This window comes from Etheostoma cragini, chromosome 18 (assembly GCF_013103735.1).
Source record: "Etheostoma cragini isolate CJK2018 chromosome 18, CSU_Ecrag_1.0, whole genome shotgun sequence".
Taxonomy (NCBI): domain Eukaryota; kingdom Metazoa; phylum Chordata; class Actinopteri; order Perciformes; family Percidae; genus Etheostoma; species Etheostoma cragini.
In genome coordinates this window covers 10,111,960-10,132,487 of record NC_048424.1, presented here as the reverse complement: position 1 = coordinate 10,132,487, position 20,528 = coordinate 10,111,960, and the positions used below count along the sequence as shown (strand labels likewise).

Below are 20,528 nucleotides of genomic sequence, written 5' to 3'. Positions count from 1 at the left end.
AAAATATTCCCTTTACAATAATGTAAGACTAACAAATTCTTATATTTGAGAAGCTGGATCGATAGAATGTTTCAGCATTTTTGCTTGAAAAATTACAATTATTTCTGTTATAATATCTATCTATCTATCTATCTATCTATATATATATATATATATTATTATATCTGTTGATGGACTAATCAATTAACCAACTAATGGTTTCAGCTCTATATAAAAAGAATTGGCTGACAAGAGTGAGGAACAAAATTACACTGCTACAAAAGGGTCTTTTTCCTCTTAGATTGCATGAGGCAGGGAGTACAGAGTTTGGACAACCTTAAAAAAATTGAGAGAGAGGGAATTGTTTGATAACAATCATTTTTCTTTTCCTGTGGCCTATGTCACTCTGCTTTCCTCAAAATATCATAACTGTTTACCATTTGTCATGATTAATAGCTAATGTCCTGCTTTATCATTGATTCCCTCTGAACTCTGCTCCGCTCTCTGTCTTCTTAAATCGCATTACAGAGGCCTTTGTGATTGGTGATTACTGAGGAGAACAGTGCCATGATGATCGGGAGGGAAACAGAAAAAGACTTCTGACAGACACAGGTAGGCATCACATCAAAAAGGGCTCTCCTAACAAGGACATTACCATGCACAGATGCCCACACATGCTGTCCAGAAATGTTTTTTCATATCATTACAGGGATTAGCCTTACAAACTGCCCTGCCAATGTCTTCCTCTTCTTTCTGCGCGGTTTCCATATGTCTTTCTTTAGTGTATATCATTCACAACTGATCAGTTTGTAAAATGTGTGGAAGGCTTTCAAAGACTGCAGCCTTGGGAGCACCTCAATTACCCCCTCAATTACAAACAGACTTATTCTTGTGCCCTGTAATTGATTTTGACAAATCATCAGCTCACAGCCTTGCAAACTAAACTCAATAGTATGTCATTGCATTGGAAAAACTGTAGTAAGGACTTTTTAGGCACCTGGAGGCATTTCTCTGTACTGTGCTGTACTTTCTATATAGAAGAGCTAAATGTAGTTATATCCTTCAGTCGAAACTCAAGTAAAGCTCGGCGTTTACCAAAAGGTTCTTGGTCCCATGGCCCCAAATGTATTAGGTGGAAACCCCAAAAAGATATGCAAAGTGAGAGGAGCTATTTCTGTCACCCTGCAGTCTACATATGACTGAATTTAATAACATCAATACCAGGTGTTCTCCTGCAAAGAACAAAGTACGAATATTGATCTCTTTCCTTGATGTTATTTTCTGTAAACGATCACAGATTTACTCAAAAATGTAAAGGAAATCAACTCAGTAACTTCATCTCTTCTGACTGTTAGTCACAAATATTGATGTACAGGACTGATTGGCACCTAAAAGGGTATATCAGGTTTCTCTTGATACTAAAAACAAATACAAAGTAATATTGGGTGTATCATAACCATGCAGAGGTCCTAAATTGAACTTAACTGCTTTCAGCCAGTGTAAGCCATGCTTAGGGAGGCAATTATTAGATGATGACACCAATAAGACCAAGAATATTGGAAAAGGAAAAAGCTTCAAAAGGCAAGAGTGGAAATTTAATGATATGCAACACAACAAAGGAAAGAAAATAGAATTTGACACTGGGCTAGAGAAAGGCTGTAGAGAGAGGTACTGTAGTGCGTGTGCGTGTGTGTGTGTGTGTGTGTGTGTGTGTGTGTGTGTGGTTTTTCTTGTGCGTATAGAGAGACAGCAGAGTGGATAGGGAGATGTGCCCAGGAAGACTCCTAGTGTGACGTTTGGACAGGAGAAGAAAAGATTCATGCTCTTGCTCATGCTCGTTTAAACTGTGTCCCATTCCATATTAATTAATTAGAACTAAAGCAATTAGTTGATTATTCAGGTGAAAAAATGAATCAACAGTCATTTAAATCGTTAATGGGTTGTTGCAAAAATCCTGTTTGCATCACCTTGGACTTGCAGAATTGGTGACAATTTATAAGAATAAGAAAAAAATCATCTTTCTCTCATGACCACACTACGCTACTGGACCATGTGCTCAGGGTTACTCTATCAGTTGTTGTTTAAGGAGAGGTGACAGCAATTGCAGCCAGCCTGGGAACTGACCTCGACGAGGCTTATGCAGTGCATATTTTTATGTCTTGCTCAACAATCCCCCTTAATCCCTGTCTGAATAAAAACTGATGTGCAGCCTTCAGCCACCACAAAACAAAACATTTAAAGTAACGCGAGCAAGGCCCTAGGGCGCATTCCTCTGTCCCAGTGTGTTGTTTGTAACTGTTTGTGAATATTATGTTTTCTTAATATAAAAATAAATAAAAAATGTGATCACAAAAAAAGAAAAGAAACATGAGTAAGGTAGGCACCCACATCTGCCGTTAGCTTGGCCATGTCCTCAGCTGTCCTGTCAAAATACAGCCCGAAAATGCCCCAAAAAGTATCTTTAAAAAAAACAAAAAAACACACACACACACACACACACCTACGACAGATTTAAATACCACAGCCTTTACCTGTCTCCCAAAAGTGCATATGTAAATGTCTATACACACACACAACATAAAAACAATGGTTTGCCTTTAAACATCTCCAACTGTCTTGGCCAGGGTGAAAGTATTACACAGAGATGGGTAATGTGTACGATGCTGGAGGAGAAAAAAAATGGAGTGAGAGGAAAAAAAGAAGTGAGAAAGCAGCATAGTTACAAGGCTGACAAATAAAGGAGAGGGAGTGTTGGCCAGCAGAGCTTTTTATGGATTATTCATCGCTCTGCTCGCTCGGCTCAACACTCAAGAGCCAAAAGAGATGTCTGGTGTGAAAGAATCCCAAGCCTGCCAATAATAATATACCTATGCACAACTTGACTTTGAATACATTTGAGGTTGCGGTTATCAAAGCTCAGTGTGTTTTTCTTATTTTCTCTCTGCAGTGCATTACTGTGAGCATTATTGTACTGTGAGCTTTAATAGTGGCAGGCAGAAATATAATGCAAAAGAATGGGCCCAATAACAGCAAAAATTCAAGGCCGTTAAGATGCTTTTGTGTTAACACAGCGAGTGTAATCGCTCTTTCTTTAAGCCTATCAATAAAATACTAAGAATTTTATTTTCAATTTCCACACTTGAAAGTGTGGAAACATTTGAAAGTGTGGAAACACTTGAAAGTGTGGAAACACTTGAAAGTGTGGAAATGGTTAAATATATGAAAGGTTGATAAAGGTAGTGCCATGCTGGGCCTCAGAAAAACAGCTACAATTAATTCTTCCAGTTGTAGGTAACAACTTTTAGCATACAATTCACTTTTCTAAAAATCATAAATACCCCCAAAAACCAAGTTAGTGAAATTGAGTGGATTCAGACCTGTAGGGTGTGAGGATGTTGAGGGGTGGCGGTTGCTCGCATGTCTGGAAACTCTCCTGCAGTGGGACAGGCAGCGATGTGCGGTCAAACAGCTGCTGGTCCTGAATGGTGGAACTCCTGAAAGCCTTCCTCATGGTAATGTCCTGAAGAGACACTACGAAAGGAAAGGATGGAGAGATAAAGAAAAGAAAGAGGAGGAGATGGGGATTACGGTTATTAAATCAGGTTCTTTAAGAAATATGTCGTACACGTCTCCAAACAACAGACATGTCTCGGATGAAAACAATAAGTACCGTTCGGCTCCATCTTGTCATTATAATCATCATCAAAAAATGTACTGTATGTTGATAACATTACTCAAACAATCCAAATCAACATTACGAAGCACTAAACCTTGGGTTAATGCTACATTCCTGGCCTAAATGGCTGATTTCACTTCCCCCCCAAGCAAGCCCACAAATGCCGCCCGGCTAAACTAAGCTAGGCTAGGCTCAGGTTGTCAGAGGCTGTGTGGATAATTCTTTCATTCAGGACAGTGGACATTTTCAGAGGGCAAAAGAAAAACTGGTTGGAGAAATTGCTAAGGGGGAGAGAAAACACAACCACACTCACGCTAACCCTCAATCTAGTTGTGCCTCGTAGAAAACAGCAAGTCTTGGCAAGAAATCCAGAGCGTTGCAAGCAGATCTGATCTGAATGAGGGAATGACAAATGGATACACTTTACTACTGCCCAGAGGAAGACTAGAAACGTCATGTGGCATATTAAAAAAGGTATTGTTACAGTCGTCTATCATTAGCCTTTCCACTGTACCAAACACACACACAAGAAAATGAGAATCAAATTCTGAACTACACAGTAGTTAAGCACAGTAAGTCAATCTCTTAAGCCAAACAAATAGAACAACTGAGTAAAAGGCCGCCATTGAATGCTTGTCTTAATCAAATATTACAAATAAAACCAGGTTACTTTACAAAGGACAACTATCCCAATCTGATCTTCTATATTGCAGCAGTACAGCTGGGAAATGACTCCCACAGACTCTCACTGTCGTGTAGGACCAGCCCCATGAGGCACTGGAGTATCATTAATAACAAACACTATCAGTAAACCAAGGTTTGGTAAGTAACACTCTGGGAGAGAGAAAGGAAGCCAGAGAATGCAAGAGAGAGATAATAAAACAGCACGGACACAACAGAGGCAGGGTGATGGAAACAGGGGACAGACCAAGGCAGAGCAAAGAGGCACTAACAGTAAAACAAAGAGCAGGAGCTGACAGATAACAAGAAATCATTCACAAGAAATACAGACGCGTAAAAGGTGAGAAGAAGATTGGAAATGAAGAGCGGGGTGAGGGACAATAAAACTAACATGGACATGTGAATAAAGAGTGGTGTAAAAAAAAAAAAGCAAGCGAGACAGCCAAACACATTAAAACACAAATGACTTCTGTGAGAAAAACAGAAAGGCATGACGTCCCATGAGAGAAGTTGGGAAGAGCCAGAGGGTGGATTAAGGTTCGGAGACCACGCAAGGGAGAAAATCTAACAGCCGTTTCAACAGCAGACACTCCCAGACACACACATGCTGCGATGGGTATATTGTTCTAGAGCTGCAATGATTAATCAATAAGTTGTCCACTATTAAATTAATTGCCAACTAATTTGATTATCAATTAATTGTTTTAAGTAATGTAAAGTAAAAATGATCTCATTCCAGCTTCTTAAATGTGAATATTTTCTAATTCTTCACTTGTCTATGACAGCAATCTGAATTTCTTTGTGGACGAAATAACATATATGAGGACGTCATATCACTAATTGTGATCGAGAAAACAATCGACCGATCAATTAATCAAAATAATTGCTGTCAGTTAAATGCGTTAATAACGGCATTATCGCAAACCCATTTCAACAGTATCAATTTTTACGTTGTTTTTGGCCTAGCAAACTTTGTAGTTTTTTAACTAGTAACGTTAGAAAACTACAACACCACACCAGATCTAGCAAGACCGGAAACAAAACAGCAGGCCCGCTACACACTTGTTTGGAATTGCAAGCCGGACAAAGAGTAGTAACGTTATGCTCTGAATTGACGGCGAGCGCGAGACGATGAATTGGATGCCAATAAGATTCTGAATAGAAAGTTTACTTTTTAAAAGATGCCAAATGGTTCCATTGACAAGACCAAAGTGATCTGTGTGTTTTGTCGTTGTGAACTGAGCTTTCATCACAGCACGCCCAGTCTGAAATACTACTTGATGGCCAAGCACACAGCTGATGCTGCTTCTCCGCCCCCTCGTCAAAATATTATTTTAACCCTTTTATTAATGGACAGTGTTAGATTGTGTGAGAGATAATTCAGTCCAAGTGAGAATGTTACATGTGAAATTGAACACTACAGTAGGCTATACGCCAATGATGTTTTCAATAAAAAAAAAAAATTTGCACAAAGCAAGCCCATCCACTTTTCCATGTTGATACAAACATTAAAATAAGAAAAATCAATAAAAAAATAAGAAAACAAGGGACATATAGTATAGATAAAAATGTGCAATTAATTGTTAACTATGACATTAATGCAATTAATCGCGACTAAATATTTTAGTCGTTTGACAGCACTAAAGATAATTAGTTAGTTACAGCGCTACATTGAACAGAAATAACCACAGGAAAAAGTGAGGGTAGTCACAGTCTTCTTATGCCGTCCTGCATCTTACAATAAGGAAAAACTGGTAATAACCTCCTATTTCACTGGAATACTGAAGGCGCAACTATGGTAAATATGGTAGGTCTAAGTTGAAACATGAAGTTAGTTTGTAAACTCAGATGAATGTTTACATCAGATAGTTTGGGTAATAATTTAACTGTTAACCTTTGTTTTCTCTTTCAAATAAGGTCGGTCAACCATGAGGTTTGTTTTTGGCGATGCAGCAGCGTTTCTAGATCTCAGCAATTAACTTGGTGAGTACAATCTTATTTGTGATTAGATCCTAGATCAGCGACATAAGAGGTGACGAAGGATAAGAAAGGGGAAAGATTAAAGCCATAACCACGGCAGCATACCCTGCCCACAGCGATCACAGAGGAGAGAAACACCAGGGATAAGTGGAAGGAATGGTGAGATCTGAGAATTTAAAGTTCTTTTTCGGTTTTTAAGAGACCGGTGTCCTGCTGCCTCAATGCATTTAGGGAGAGCAGAGCGCTGTCAGATGGTGTGTATGTGCAAAAGCAACAAACAGAGGCAGTGCAGAAGTGTGTGTCAGGATGAATCTGATGCAGACTGAGGTGGCTATAAACCTATGTCAAACAACACTGAGCACTGAGAGAGGCACACTGCACTAATCCATGTGGACAGAAACACACACACAAACACACACGCACAGATATCATAGCATTTTGTTCTACATCCTAATTACAAAATGTCACTTATTCAACTGAACTACCAATTACCCCCATTTAGTGAAGACATTTAGCTAATGAGAAAAATGTTACTGTAAGCATTTGTGAATGAATGAGTGAGTTAGCGTGTGCATGTGTGTGAGTGTCAGTTCGAGCAGCACCAGGTGCAACAGGAGCAGCCTCTGTTCTCAGCATGTGAAGCTCCTTATCAGTAAACTAGTGATGGATAGTTTCTCTATCCATCCATCCATGTAGATGAACTGTACTTTATGCATCTACTCTGCATCTATGTTTTTACAATCTGCTTGCCGGTATTCACAATCTATACTTCTGGATCAACTTTAATACGTGTAAATAGTACTTTCTGCATTCTTGCTGAGGTATGCATGACTTACATCTTGTCATATGCCAATTTCCCATTGTTTGCCAAATGGTGAGGGGGGCCGCAAACAATATTATCAGAACCAACATGCTATTTTTTTTTGTCTAATCCAACCATTTAAACAGCTGAAAAATCTGAGTACTTCAACATGTTGACACAGATAATTCTTTAAAATCCAATATTGCAGAAAAATAGCCCTGCTTTTTGATTTGCAGCATTGCTCAAACACCCAGAGAAATTGAAAGGATAACTTCTGACTAATAAAGTTGCAGCATTTATGCTTCTACAAAAACGTTACTTAAATTACTGTGGTGCCCACCAATATAATGACCAGTCATTGAATGCTTACAAAAGCTAAAAGAAAACCAGTGCTCTCCCCTTGATAGCCCACAGATTATTTAACACAGTGGATGGTCACTGAACTCATCCTGCTTCATGTCGGTTTACATGTAAACCAGCAACAGTGAACACAACATCTGCGTGTGTGACTTGCAAGAGTGTGCCAAAATTCTTTTGCTGTTCTTTATCCTCTGCTCACCATGCACAGTTGATCACTCACAAGTCTACCTAGCCTCCCAACCCGGCTAGTTGAATTAACAGTCATGTCAGGAAAGTTTATTTTAATAGACCTTAAGGACAGACAGAACAACAGAGAGAGATGAAGAGAAGATAACAAGAGGCATGTAACAAGTGCCAGAGAAAATAACAGTCAAGGAGGGTAAACAAGCAGTAGAAAAGAAAAATCATGGTAAATGTAGATAATGAAAGAACAGGATGTCCTAGACACAAAGAGAAGAAAAGAAAATTGGTAATAGAAGAAGAAACCTCTTATGGAATAGAGAAACAGTGTCACAGAAGGACTAATAGAAAGAGCTGAAGCAGAGAGAGACTATGGAGTACATAAAGAAACAGTTAGAGCCCAGAGGGACTCGGGGTGGCTTTGTGGTCCTCCATAATGGCCTGCGGCCAGTGCGGTGATATAACGGTACCATTAAGTAGGGGATACAGGCCATTAGTTTGGTTGGCTGGAGTGATAGGGGGAAGAGAGCCTGACAGCACACAAATAGCATCCAGGCAAAATGGAGGTAGAGCAGAGATCAATCAGATAGATGGGAGTGGGCAGAGGTGGACAACAAAGACAGAGAAGGTGTGGAGGACTGTTACCAGTCAAGAGAGGAGGGGAGGAAGAGGAGAAGGGGAGTGGAGGCCTAAAGGGTAATGTAAGGGACAATGCCCTTTAAAGGCTTGAGGGGTGTGGGCAAGGAGAGAGAGTGTGTGTGTGTGTGTGTGTGTGTGTGTGTGTGTGTGTATATATATATCAGTTTGAACCTGCATGAATTCATGAGCTAAAGCACTATTGACCTCAAGCACTGCACAACCAATGACACTGCATGCATCACTCCGGCCACGTCTCCATCGCACATCTCCACGACCTTCAGCGAAACATCTTTCATGCTGTCCCCACTGTGCCATATGCTTTGGACTGATAAATCATTCACTTCAGTGACTGCGCCTTGTCTTGAATTTAATTATGTCTAGTGTTGGAAATGTCTGGGATGTTTATGGGGTTTGTATATTGACATCATTTTAAATAATTCTGCAGTGTTGGCAAAGCAGCTATCAATCAATAGCAGTTCAGGTTCAGGTTCAGATCTTTTCTTCATGACCTCTATAAGGTGCCCTATGTTCAACTGAATGACATGGAATTGTTAAACCCCCGATAAAGTTGACAAACTGCTATGGATATTCAGCTTGACACATCTGTGCAGATGAGTTTTTAGTAAAACCTAGCAGTCATCCCTTTGTGAATTACTGGTGTCTCAGTTAAAAATCAAAAGGTAAAGTCTTAAATTACCCCAATGGGACACAGTGAGCAACCACCAATAGTGGATAGAAGATACTGAAGTAGATGTTAATGTTGTTAATACTGCAGGTCAATTATATAATAAGGTGTCCCAGCCTGTTGAGCTTTTATTTCTTCCCAAATCACGTCACTGATACATTGTTATGTTGTGTAATAAAACCATTAATAAGTAACCAATACAAGTCCTTACTGGCTCTTCACTACTGCTTGCTTGCAGTGTTGGTGATTATTATACAGTTACACAATGAAAGGGTGGGATGATCATTCAAATATGAGGATTTATTGGCTGTTCTGTAGTTCACATTTCTTACGCCAAAATTAAGTTATATTTTACAAATAAATCATAACTATGGTCACAGTAATAATAAGAACACATTATAACACAAAACAAGGGGTGCAAAACTATAAGACATATCTCTAATACATATAGAAACAAAAGACAACACAATTATTTTGTTAATAAACAGTTCATAAAATACAGTACAATAAAACAACCCTTGATTACCACTATCTTGACAACATTCAGGACAACATTCCTGCATGTTGTGTGTATGATTTTATTTGTATTTATAGTTCATTGCATGAAAAGGTTTATATAAAATAGAAACCATAAACCATTTCCGAGGGTAATTAGTCAGTTGGACACCAAAAATATTTTTTGTCATTACATGGTTTAAAGAACTTCAAAGAGGCTTGCGAAAGGTTTTGTGAACAGTATCTGTAAAATACTTGTGTTTGCACCCTTCTCCTCCATCCTATCCGACCCCCATCCTCCCAATCTTTATCCCTCTACGGTCCTGATTTATGGTCCCATCCGTGCCTGAACTCATTCCCCTCTCCTTCACTCCTCCCCATGCAGACCACAGACCCACACAGACAAATTACAAGCCAAGTCATATGCTTGTGCTAAAAGCATACACTTTCAACTGTGTACAGCAGAGTGTGTTTAAGAATGTGAGGGTAAAGACAGGGTGGGGGTAGGGATGAAGAGTGGCATTAATGGGAAACACACCCCTCCAACAACTGTCCATCTTTCTTTTACATTTCTCACACACTTCGCTCCTCAAAGTCATCACACTACCTTGTTACCTTGCTATTAAAGTCAATAGATTTTACATGTCTTTAATTAATAATGGTTGAAAAAGGAAGGAGAGTGTGGTTTTTTTTCCATTTACAAGACAACCTTGTTTGGTTATGAGTGCTTGTGGAGGAGTTGAACTGTGTGGGAAATCTCTGCAACCTGCAGAGGAGGCCATTTTAACCTGGCCCAGAACATTCTGCGGTACAATCCTTTTACACTCCACTGCTTGTGCTGCAGTGCCTTGTATTATGCGCCCATCCCTCTATCCTTCCATCTTTCTTACTCTCTGACTCCCCTCCGACTCCAACACACTTAAACTGCAACTGAGCTGATCCTTATCCACTGTCTTTCAAGCCACTACTTCAGGCTAATTATGAAGGGAGATAAAGTCAAGGACCACATGCACAGATGCATTAGACACACACACACACACACACACACACACACACACACACACACACACACACACACACACACACACACACACACACACACACACACACACACACACACACACACACACACACACACACACACACACACACACACACACACACACACACACACACACACACACACACACACACACACACACACAATCACTCACTCACTCATAATCTGTGTCCAAATGCAGAAACTTCCCATGAATATGAACAAGGAGCCTTATACCAAAATGACACAAAGAGTGGCTCTGTTGTTACTTCGGTATTCCCCCTACTAAATTTGCATATGTATCTAATAAGATAAATGTTAATATCTTAACCTCTGTAGAATAAGATAGTGTGCCTAGTGTGCGTGAGAGGAAGGGTGAGTCAGTGTGTCTTTGCCCTTTAACCTCTGAAGGATAATGGACTCAATTACCAGCTGAGACACTCTGCACAACAGGCTTCCACAATTATTCAATAAGGATGGGTACAGTGTGGGGACAGTGTGAGGAGAAAGGGTGGTGAGGGGAGAGGCAGAAGAAGAAGCTAGAAATGGTAAGAGTAGGGCAGGTGGAGGAAGAGGGGAGGTAATGTGACTAAGGGTGCAAAGCGATCCAAAGGGGGAAAATTTCAGGAAGGAAAAAAAGTGAGATCAGGGTTAACAATCTGTGAGTAATCTGGATTTGCACAAGTATATTCCTCAGCTGTGTTTAAAACACAAACCCATGATTCTTCAAAAACTAGGAAACAAATCATTGGCTTGTAAAAAGGCATGAACGCCTGTACTTGCACTCACAGAAAAGATATAAGCACCAAGTACAGCCCAGTGAGCATTTTAATGTCTCTGTGTAAAAGACAAGTAAGCCGTTAGAGTAGCATTGTGTAAAGCCGTAAACATTCTGATGGCCAATGGGAAATCAATACGGTGCCATAAAACATAGTATAATGCCGCTGTGATTCTCCCCTTTTCCTTTGTACCCATTGCACTCTCCTCTAGCTGTGTTATCCTTTCCTGCCCCCCTCTCTCAGGATAACCTGGCTTACCCGACAGTCTTGCCGGTAATCACATTGCTACCCCTTTTTATTATTGCTTACCACAGATACAGCCTGACCACCAGATCCAATTTCTCCTCACAAAGAGAAGGCCTTTAGTGTGTAAACGAGCATCCAGCCAAAGTGAAACTCAGAATGTTTCCAATAGAAGCAGCGGTTTGTAGGATCTGGGGTGAAAAATGAAACCTTTTCGTAACTGCCTGCTCCTCTAATAGCAGCTAGTAACACTGAAGGGGGGAGACAGGCAAACACCATCGCATAGATGACACACAAACACACTGAAAGGCACGTCAACAAGTGCATATCTAATTTGTTGCAGTAAGAAGTGAAGTTGTGATTGGCAGAAAATGTTTCAATAAAAGAGGTAGAGTGTGTGTGTGTGTGTGTGTGTGTGTGTGTGTGTGTGTGTGTGTGTGTGTGTTTATAGTACTCACACTCTTCTTCTTTGGGGTCTAGCTGTGTGACACTGATGGAGAGGCGGTCCACACGCTCTTGCAGGGAGTTGACCCGGAAAGAGAAGGTGTGGGCCTCATTAAACAGCTCTCCAAACAGGTCTTCTGCATATTTACCTGCACACACACACACACACACACACACACACACACACACACACACACACACACACACACACACACACACACACACACACACACACACACACACACACACACACACACACACACACACACACACACACACACACGTTTTTTTTTTACAATTTTATATGCAGTAATAATAAGAAACATTTTCTTAAGTAGATACCTAATATTAATGTAATTTATAAGTGTTATTTGTCTTTGATTGAACATTTTCATTTTAAAATAGTAATTAGTTATGTTTTACATCAACTGGCTCTGGGGACATTAAGTCTACAAAACTTAGGTCCTTTAGTATTGAAGAGGTATTAAAATGGTAAGTCAGTGATCGTTCTTCTTTGTCTCGCACCCTAGCTTTAAACATGTGCGCGTGATTACTGATATTGACAGTTGGAGAAACGGTGTGTCAGTAGTGAATGGAAATCCCTTTGGAACCTAACATTGGAGGCTCACTGATGGAGATGGGAGTGCTTGGTGCTAGAGGTGCTCCACTGGAGCTTTTTCTTTTTTGGCTGTCAGTAAAGTCGGCTAAACTCCTTTCGAACCAGATGCTGGTACAACCTCCTCTACTAACGTCCAGGGTGATTGACTCCTCTGCTAACAGCGCTGTCCGCAGCCTGGCTGGGGGAACCCTTCATGGTGCGCTAGGATTTTAAAACTGAACAAGGACAAGGACTCACACTTTTACTTTCTCTGACTGTGTGAAAATCTAATTCTCTTCTACTCTGAGTCAACTCAAACTAAATCTTGATTCAAGGGCAGCCTTACACGGTTTCCTTACAAACCTACCCTCAAAAACTCAAAAATATGCAATTGTGAAAACTGATCATGGATGTTAAGGATTATTAAATTGTCAGGTAGTTTTCTAAATACCACAATGTCTTGCTACCGAAAAGCAGAAAATATTGAAAACTGATAAGTAGGCCCTAGCTGACTCAGTACCTAATATCCGCTAATGTCCGCTAATCAACTTACAGGGAGCTGAGGTGCTTGTGTGTGTGTGTGTACAGTGTGTGTGTGTCTATTAAAATAACAGTATGTGAGAGTGTGTGTGTGCCTGTGTGTGTGTGTGTGTGTGCGCGCTACTGACTGAGGCTGCTGAGCTGGCGTATGACGTTGGCCAAAGAGATGTTAGTCACACACTCCAGCTCATTCTTGATGTTTCTTGGCAGCACTGTGTGGCACAGGTGCCTGGGCTCGATGGTGCGCTTCACCAGCGGCATCCTTCTGCTGCGACACCACTACCTAGGAGTCAGGGGCAGGGGGACAGGACAGAAATGAGAAATAGAAGACAAAACTTTGTTAGTGCAACAATTCTTGTTACATACCTTGAGATTTTGCAGTTCACAACAATAGAAGAGACTGGTGTTGTCTTTGCTCAGAAAACACCAGAATTATCACGACAAAGCAATGGAGAGAAACACAGCATGTGGAGCGGGAAGGCAATGTGAGTGTAAGTGTTGTTTAGCAGGATGCTGGGGGAACAGAAGATGCTACAGAATAGCAGGGAAGTCATGTTTTGACATTGCTCGCAGCCATGTTGCCTCATCCCTTTCACCGACTTAGCACTGTCTTTTCCATTTTCATCATCCGAAGCCAGGCTAGCAAACCTCAGCACTTTGTCTGCCCACTCAGCCATGCTAATGGCATTAAGGGTGCAGTGCTGGGCTGCTTACTGTAGGTTTCCCTCCATTCACACTAACACCAAAAACAAGGATGACTTCCCAAAACCACAGAAGACAATGATCCAGAACCAAAATATGTTTACGGAATTTGATACACCTTTCTACCTCAAATAGCCACGAGAAACCGTTAACAGACAGCCAGCCTACAACTACGCTAGCAGTTCTGTGAGGCTGTAAACATCAGCTGGCTAACATGCACACACCAATGCTAACATGCTAGATATATGTTATGACAACAGAGCAAACAAAATTTGTGCCGATTAGGGCTGTGTTGCGATTCAAGCTCTACAGATTAATAACCGATTCCTATTTTATTTTTTTAGTTTTGTAACGGTGAGTATCGCATGGGGAAAAGTACCTACATATATACTGTGAATCATTTTTTAATTTTGAAATGAGTCTTGAGCCTAAAAATTGATGTTCAATCATGACATTTTCTGAACGGTGCACCATTAGTGCCAATCCATCAAATAGCTGTTGGAAAAATGTCACATATAATTGCAAGTAATAGCTTAAACAACATAAGAGTAAAGACGGAAGAAGAAAAAGCATGACAGCAACGTTATGTTACACAGCACATCATGGACATTTAATGAAAAGAAAGGTGAAAGATGAGAGCAAAGAAATCAGGAGGACACCCTCAACCAACACCACTCCCTTTGTGACAACACCAGTTAATCATGCTAACAACACCTCGTCTCTCTGCTCTAATGCTATAATTAGAGCAAGTGTGAGCAATGATGGGGAGATCAGGTGCTTGCATGGACTGACTGATTTACTGAGATTGACAGTGATGAGGCCTTGTTAAAGCACTGATTAAACTTTAATTGGCGTCTGGTACTTTTAATATCATGCTGTATTCTTAGCAGTGTTACAGACACTAAAGAATAAACATGATTATTCACAATATCCATAAAAATGTAGGTCAAGGAAGGCTATTCTAGGAGGTGGCCCAGCTATGGATGGTTAGAGGGGAGCGAGAGGGAGCCCAGGAAAAGGCTTTGTTGAGGTGATTCATCTTTGACGTGTCTTAAATGGGGGCAAAAATACCTATAAAAAGGAAAGGATGAGAACCTGTACATCTTTAAGCTGTTGTTTAAGTGGTGTTAATTAGATGTGTGGGCCATGTTACTGCCAAAACAAACCCAAACACAGCATCAAATCCCTGCCCACTTCTGAAACTAAAAGATGTCCTCTGTAAGGATTTTTTCATTTCCCAACAGTCCCTCCGTGTCTCACACACACACACGCGATTGTAATGGCAGACAACACCCTAGCAACCACTTGCCAAGGTGAAGGTGTAAACTAAGTTATTACAGTGCTTTGTGTCCACAAAGGGTGTTTCACCGGATAAACACAGGATGTTGATCATGACTAGATATTGGCAAGGTGTTTTTTCTTCTCCATGTAAGATGGAAAGAGTTTCACTAACCACGAAGCTCCAACAAGAGCTCCACAATGACTGACGGGTTTTGTCAGGGAATAAGTAAATTAGCACTAGTGGTGAGAAGTGCCTCATTGAAGTCATTCAACATGAGCTCTGCTGACATATTTACCTTTAAAGTGAAGAGTCCAGCAGAATAGATTATTTCTAATGGGCCGATGTAGTGTGACGAGACAGTGAATTCTAAAAGACATTATGTTTTGATGTGTCAGGCTTTTTCTCAGAATGCAGAAATCTACCGGGGGACTCCACCAGGCGCCGTGATTCTCATCCGTCATCTGCCGTGCGTCATAACACACTGGGAGCGTTTCAGAAGCAAAGCGTCTTGCTTGCTGATTCGGTCATTTACCTGGATATTCTACCATAAAGTAAGTAGTCTACATAGTTAAATGGAATTAATCCATGTTTTGTTGTTTGAGGTTAGTTAGGTTTTGGTATTTTGTTATATATTTTGTCCTTGTAATTGTGTTTTTATTTGGTCTTGTATATGTTTTAGTCCTTGGTTGCTTCCTTGTCTTGTCTAGTTGGGGTTTCCGTCTTGTGGTCTCTTGTCAGTGTTTGTTCTGTTTCCTGTTTTATTTTGATAGTCTGGATTTCTGGGCTGTCTTGTCTTTAGTTTTACTACCTGTGATTTCCCGCTTATCCTGTGATTATCTGATGTCTTCCACCTGTTTCCCAGCCCTTGTTTCACCTGCCTCTTGTTATCTCATTACCCTCTATTTTTAGTCTTGGTGGGCCCCTTGGCCGTGGTCAGACCATTGTAGTGTTACTGCATACTGCTTTGGTAGTCCTCTTGAATAATGTTAGTGTTCCTGTGTTTTCTGTTTTTACTTGGACTTTATATTTGGTTCCCATTTTTTTCCTGCTTGTTTCCAGGATTCTTTTTGTTTTTTTTAGCATTTCTGGATTCATTAAACCATCAAAACTACCTTTAGTTTCCGACTCTGAATTTTGGGTCCACCATTCACCAACCTTCCATAAGAGAATGATCTGAACACTTGGACCCAGCAGAGAGACTTTTCGGAGGTTTCACTGTTTTGTTTTTCCTTTGTTTGCTGCTCCACGTTTCCTGGAGAATGGAACCTGCACAGACCATGTCAGATGTCTTGGTGACTTACTCTGTGATCTTATCAAGCTGAATACCATGTGGAGAAAGACTGACTGTGAGTACCAGAAGGAGTCAATTTTGTTAATGGGCCGTAACATGGTTTCTGAAAAGTCCTGGTTGAAGGACTCAATTCCTGACTGGGTTACACGCTTAATTTCTGAGCCTGTTAAATTTACCAACTCCCGGCCTACCTCAGTGCAGCCACTCAGAGTCTCAGCAGACATGCAGCTGCCCAGAACCTCCGCTGACCGCTCTCCCAGAGTCTCAGCTGACTAGTGTCCCAGACACCTCAGAGACAGTGCCGTTGCCTGACATCTCAGAGACTGTGCCGTTGCCTGACAACCCAGAGACTTTGCCTTGGTCAGGCACCCTAGGGACTGTGCCATTGCCCGGCACCTCAAGGACTTTGCCGTTGCTAATTACACAAAGACTCCTGCTCCCTGTGTTGACAGTGGTCCGGCCAACTCCTGATCCCTGTGTTTTGTTAGTGGTCTGACTGACTCCTGACACTGTCACCTTGTGGCCTGACCCAGGCAGAGGGAGTCAGCAATCACGGTTCTGGCCAAACTCCAGAGAGGCTCCTTTGGAATGCAGAGGGGTTTTGCCCTCGCTGCCAGAGGGATACTACGTTTGCTGCCGGCCGCCCGAGGGATCTCGTCTTCGCAGACGGTCTCCAGAAGGAATTTGCTTTCACCAACGATCTCCAGAGGGGATTCGCCTTCGCCGCCGGCCTCCAGAGGGGATTCGCCTTCGCCCCCGGCCTCCAGAGGGGTATCGCCTTCGCTGACGGCATCCAGAAGGGATTCGCCTTTGCTGACGGCCACCGGCCACCTCAGAGCCCTCGCCGTCCATTGTGGCCGCGGGAAGGATTGCGCTTTCGTTGTCCGTTGCCAGAAGGATTCAATGGGCTGAAGGCCTATGAGGCATTATGACTGCCTGGTGATTACTCTGAGACAGATTTATGACTATCAGCACACAATAGCGGCTTAATGAAAGAATAAATGTGGAGAACATAACTGACAGATCCAACACGGAGAAAATTACACTCTTCAGTTTTAAATTATATCCTTATTTAATGAACAAGGTTGCTTAAAGATCTTTGTGGGAGAAATATTGTTTTCCTATACATCCCCTTACTTGTCCCCTTGGTTTTTCCTCCATCACTGACTGTGCATTGTCAGTAAAATAGAGCAGGGCCATCACTGCAGCCCATATAAGTACTAAATGATCAGAGATGATCAGTGCACAAAGGCATGTTTCACATACCTACTCTTTCCCTTCTTTTATTTGTCCACCCAGTTTACAGGCTAGCCAGCCTTTTTTCTCTCTGCACAGCCCTTACTGACTGTCCTCCTACTTTTATGATCCATACATCTTGGGTGGTGCTTCCCACTGTCACCTGTCACCATGGCAACCACTGCAGTGGGATGTCATTGGTCACTTTATATCATCCCAAGGGAAGCAAAGGCAAAGAAGGTGGAAAAAGAAAGAATGGGCTTAGATCAGGGTGATGGGTCAAAACAGTGATAGCCACTGATAAGTTAATGCAATATGAGAGAGAATAAGAAGGAGATCTGGGATTGCGCATCCATTGTGTGCAAGTACAAAGCAGGGAGAGGCACGTGCCAGTAGAGAGTAGGGGGCCTCCACTGGTGCAGCTCATTGCACTCAGGTCAATATGTCCAAGGAGAAGCTCTAATAGAGCATGTACTTTCTCACACTGCCACACAATATAGCCTAGGATCCCTCAGTAAGAAGCAGGTCAAGGGCCTTTTACTTGGAGGGCACGGTAGAGACATAGAGACATGGTACACCATTAGCTATGATTTAATACACACAGGGCCACACAAAACCAGGATTTCTTGTAGAGTTATTTTCTGCAAATTATGGAAAAGGAGGTGAATCATATATATATATATATATATATATATATAAACAATTTTAGCCCCAGTTTTCAACACAGTCACTCGTTCTGTAAAACAGGAAAAAATAAATAAATAAAGAGGAGCGATAGTAAACCACAAAGGAAGCTGGTTGGAATCGAAAATAGAGCTCGAACATTTGGTTAATTAAAAAAATCTGATATGCCGATAGATAGATATACATATATTTACAAAAAAAAAAAAAATGTATCCAGAAACGCGTAACAAAACTTAAACATATTTCCCTAACATTAGTTATTCATGAGTTCTCACTAAAATAATTTATTTTTTCACATCAAGGAACTTCAAAATATAAAATTCTGATAAATAAAATGTATTAAAATACAGACCTAATATATGAAATTTTTTTATATGAAAGCACAACAGTAAAAATGAGTAGTGTTGCCAACAGGGACGTTGCAGAGCGCCCTCTGGTGGACAAACTATGCAACGCAAAACTCATAACTTAGTTGAGCGTCCATTTGTTTTTTTTATATATTCATTTGACAGAATCATTTATTTGTCATTATAAATGATTACGATCATAAATATATATGTTTTTTTAAATTACTAGGAGAAAAAAATTATGGCCATTATATTGTAAATGCAGATACCAATAGTTCGGGAAATGCCTATTATTGGTAGGACTGTAATTGAAATCAAATAATCTCAGCTTTTTGAAACGAGAGCTCATTAGGTGTTGTAAAATGCATGGTCTGAAGAGTTTGTCCAACTGATTTTCACTCTGAATCACCACGACACAGAATCCAGTACCATGCACGGATCAGGAGCCTGGTTAGTGCAGGGTTTCTGCAGCATACACCACACAGAATGAAATATAAGACCTGTTTTACAACCATGCTGTCCAAAGTATGAAAGTTATTTTTTATCGTAACTATTTTAAGTACTTCCCCACAGTATCTATTTATACCAATACCTTCTAATGATATACTTATTAAATAATTGACCTGCACAAACAGCAAAACAGAAATGGATAGATAATTAACTTATGTTTATTTATATACATGCTAAAATTGCCATTTGCCCCTTATGAGACGATGTGTGTCCTGCTGTGGAGACTGTAGCAAGCTATATGACGAGATTTGAGACGAGTAATTGGTGCAGACTAAAACTCCACAAAAAGCTTGCAAAAATTGTTGCAACAATCCCGCCTTTAGTTTATAGGTGTATAACACTTCCCAACAGCCTGTGACCAGATACCAATTTTTTTGGGACACATTACTGCATGCAGAAGGCAAGGAAATATAAGACGGTTGTAAATTTCATCTAAAAGACTTTTAATAGATTCCAAGGCCTTTTTTCAGACTTTTCAAGATTTGCAGGAACCTTGTTATTCTAGGACTGAAAATGAATCTTTTAAATTACAAATATTGTGCTGTTCTCTCCTTAAAACCGTTCCTCAAAGACAACTCGAAGCATGAAGACAGTTGCATTCTCACGTAAAATCAGCCTGAACATTTTGTCCTTTTTTTCTGGTGATTCTGGGAACTCATACACTACAGCTGTGGACGTGGTTTGTTCCGACACTATGAACAGCTGCAACCAAAAAAAGAGGGACATATAATCAGAGAAACTGGCAGAGCCACAGCAGCCGATAGCAGAGGGAGCAGAGATCAAACTGACAAAGCTTACCAGCAGCTGGTTTAAATCAGTAATGCATATATGCAGTGCAGGACAGCTACAGCTCATACGTGGTCAAACTCAAAACTTATTAACGAGACTTCCATTTCCTTCAGCTAGTTTCCTTTGCTACTACGGAGGCTCAACAGAAAAATGTCTAATGTTTTGTTATTTTAATGAGGCAGCTTTACAGTTATAAATGTTATTTGTTCTTTTGTTTATTTTCTCTCTCATTGGCACATAAGGATAACATTTTATCTTCATGTCCTTTAAAAACTGCCTGAAACTATCACACATTTTGAGATAAGAAGGCCTAAGGCTGAACTTTGCTTTGGCCGCAGCAATAAACATTTTTGCATTCAGACTTAGTCAGAAGACATGTACAAACTACTGAATTCTTAGCTTAACCAAATTTGACAGGAGAGGAGTGCCTCTGCACATTAAGAGGTCCCTGGTGCCCATGTACAGAATGAAATAACGTGCTCAAAATCACTGAAATTCTCTGAAAGCAAATGAAGTTGAAATAAGTTATTATCAAAGACATATGCAAAGAGTAGGCAAATATCTTTC

General features: G+C 40.7%; 1 protein-coding gene across 7 annotated transcripts in view; it reads right to left on the bottom strand.

Moving 5' to 3' along the window:
• Positions 1–20,528, bottom strand: part of wasf1 (WASP family member 1) — a 52,537-nt gene that overhangs the window by 17,925 nt on the left and 14,084 nt on the right. For all 7 annotated transcript variants that reach the window (XM_034900206.1, XM_034900210.1, XM_034900208.1 and 4 more), the window contains 3 exons: positions 13,249–13,403; positions 11,997–12,131; positions 3,357–3,510 (listed from right to left, as the gene is read on the bottom strand). In XM_034900206.1, coding sequence (XP_034756097.1) covers positions 3,357–3,510; positions 11,997–12,131; positions 13,249–13,381 — 422 coding nt within the window. In that variant the 5' untranslated portion in view covers positions 13,382–13,403. The remainder of the gene's footprint in view (positions 1–3,356; positions 3,511–11,996; positions 12,132–13,248; positions 13,404–20,528) is intronic.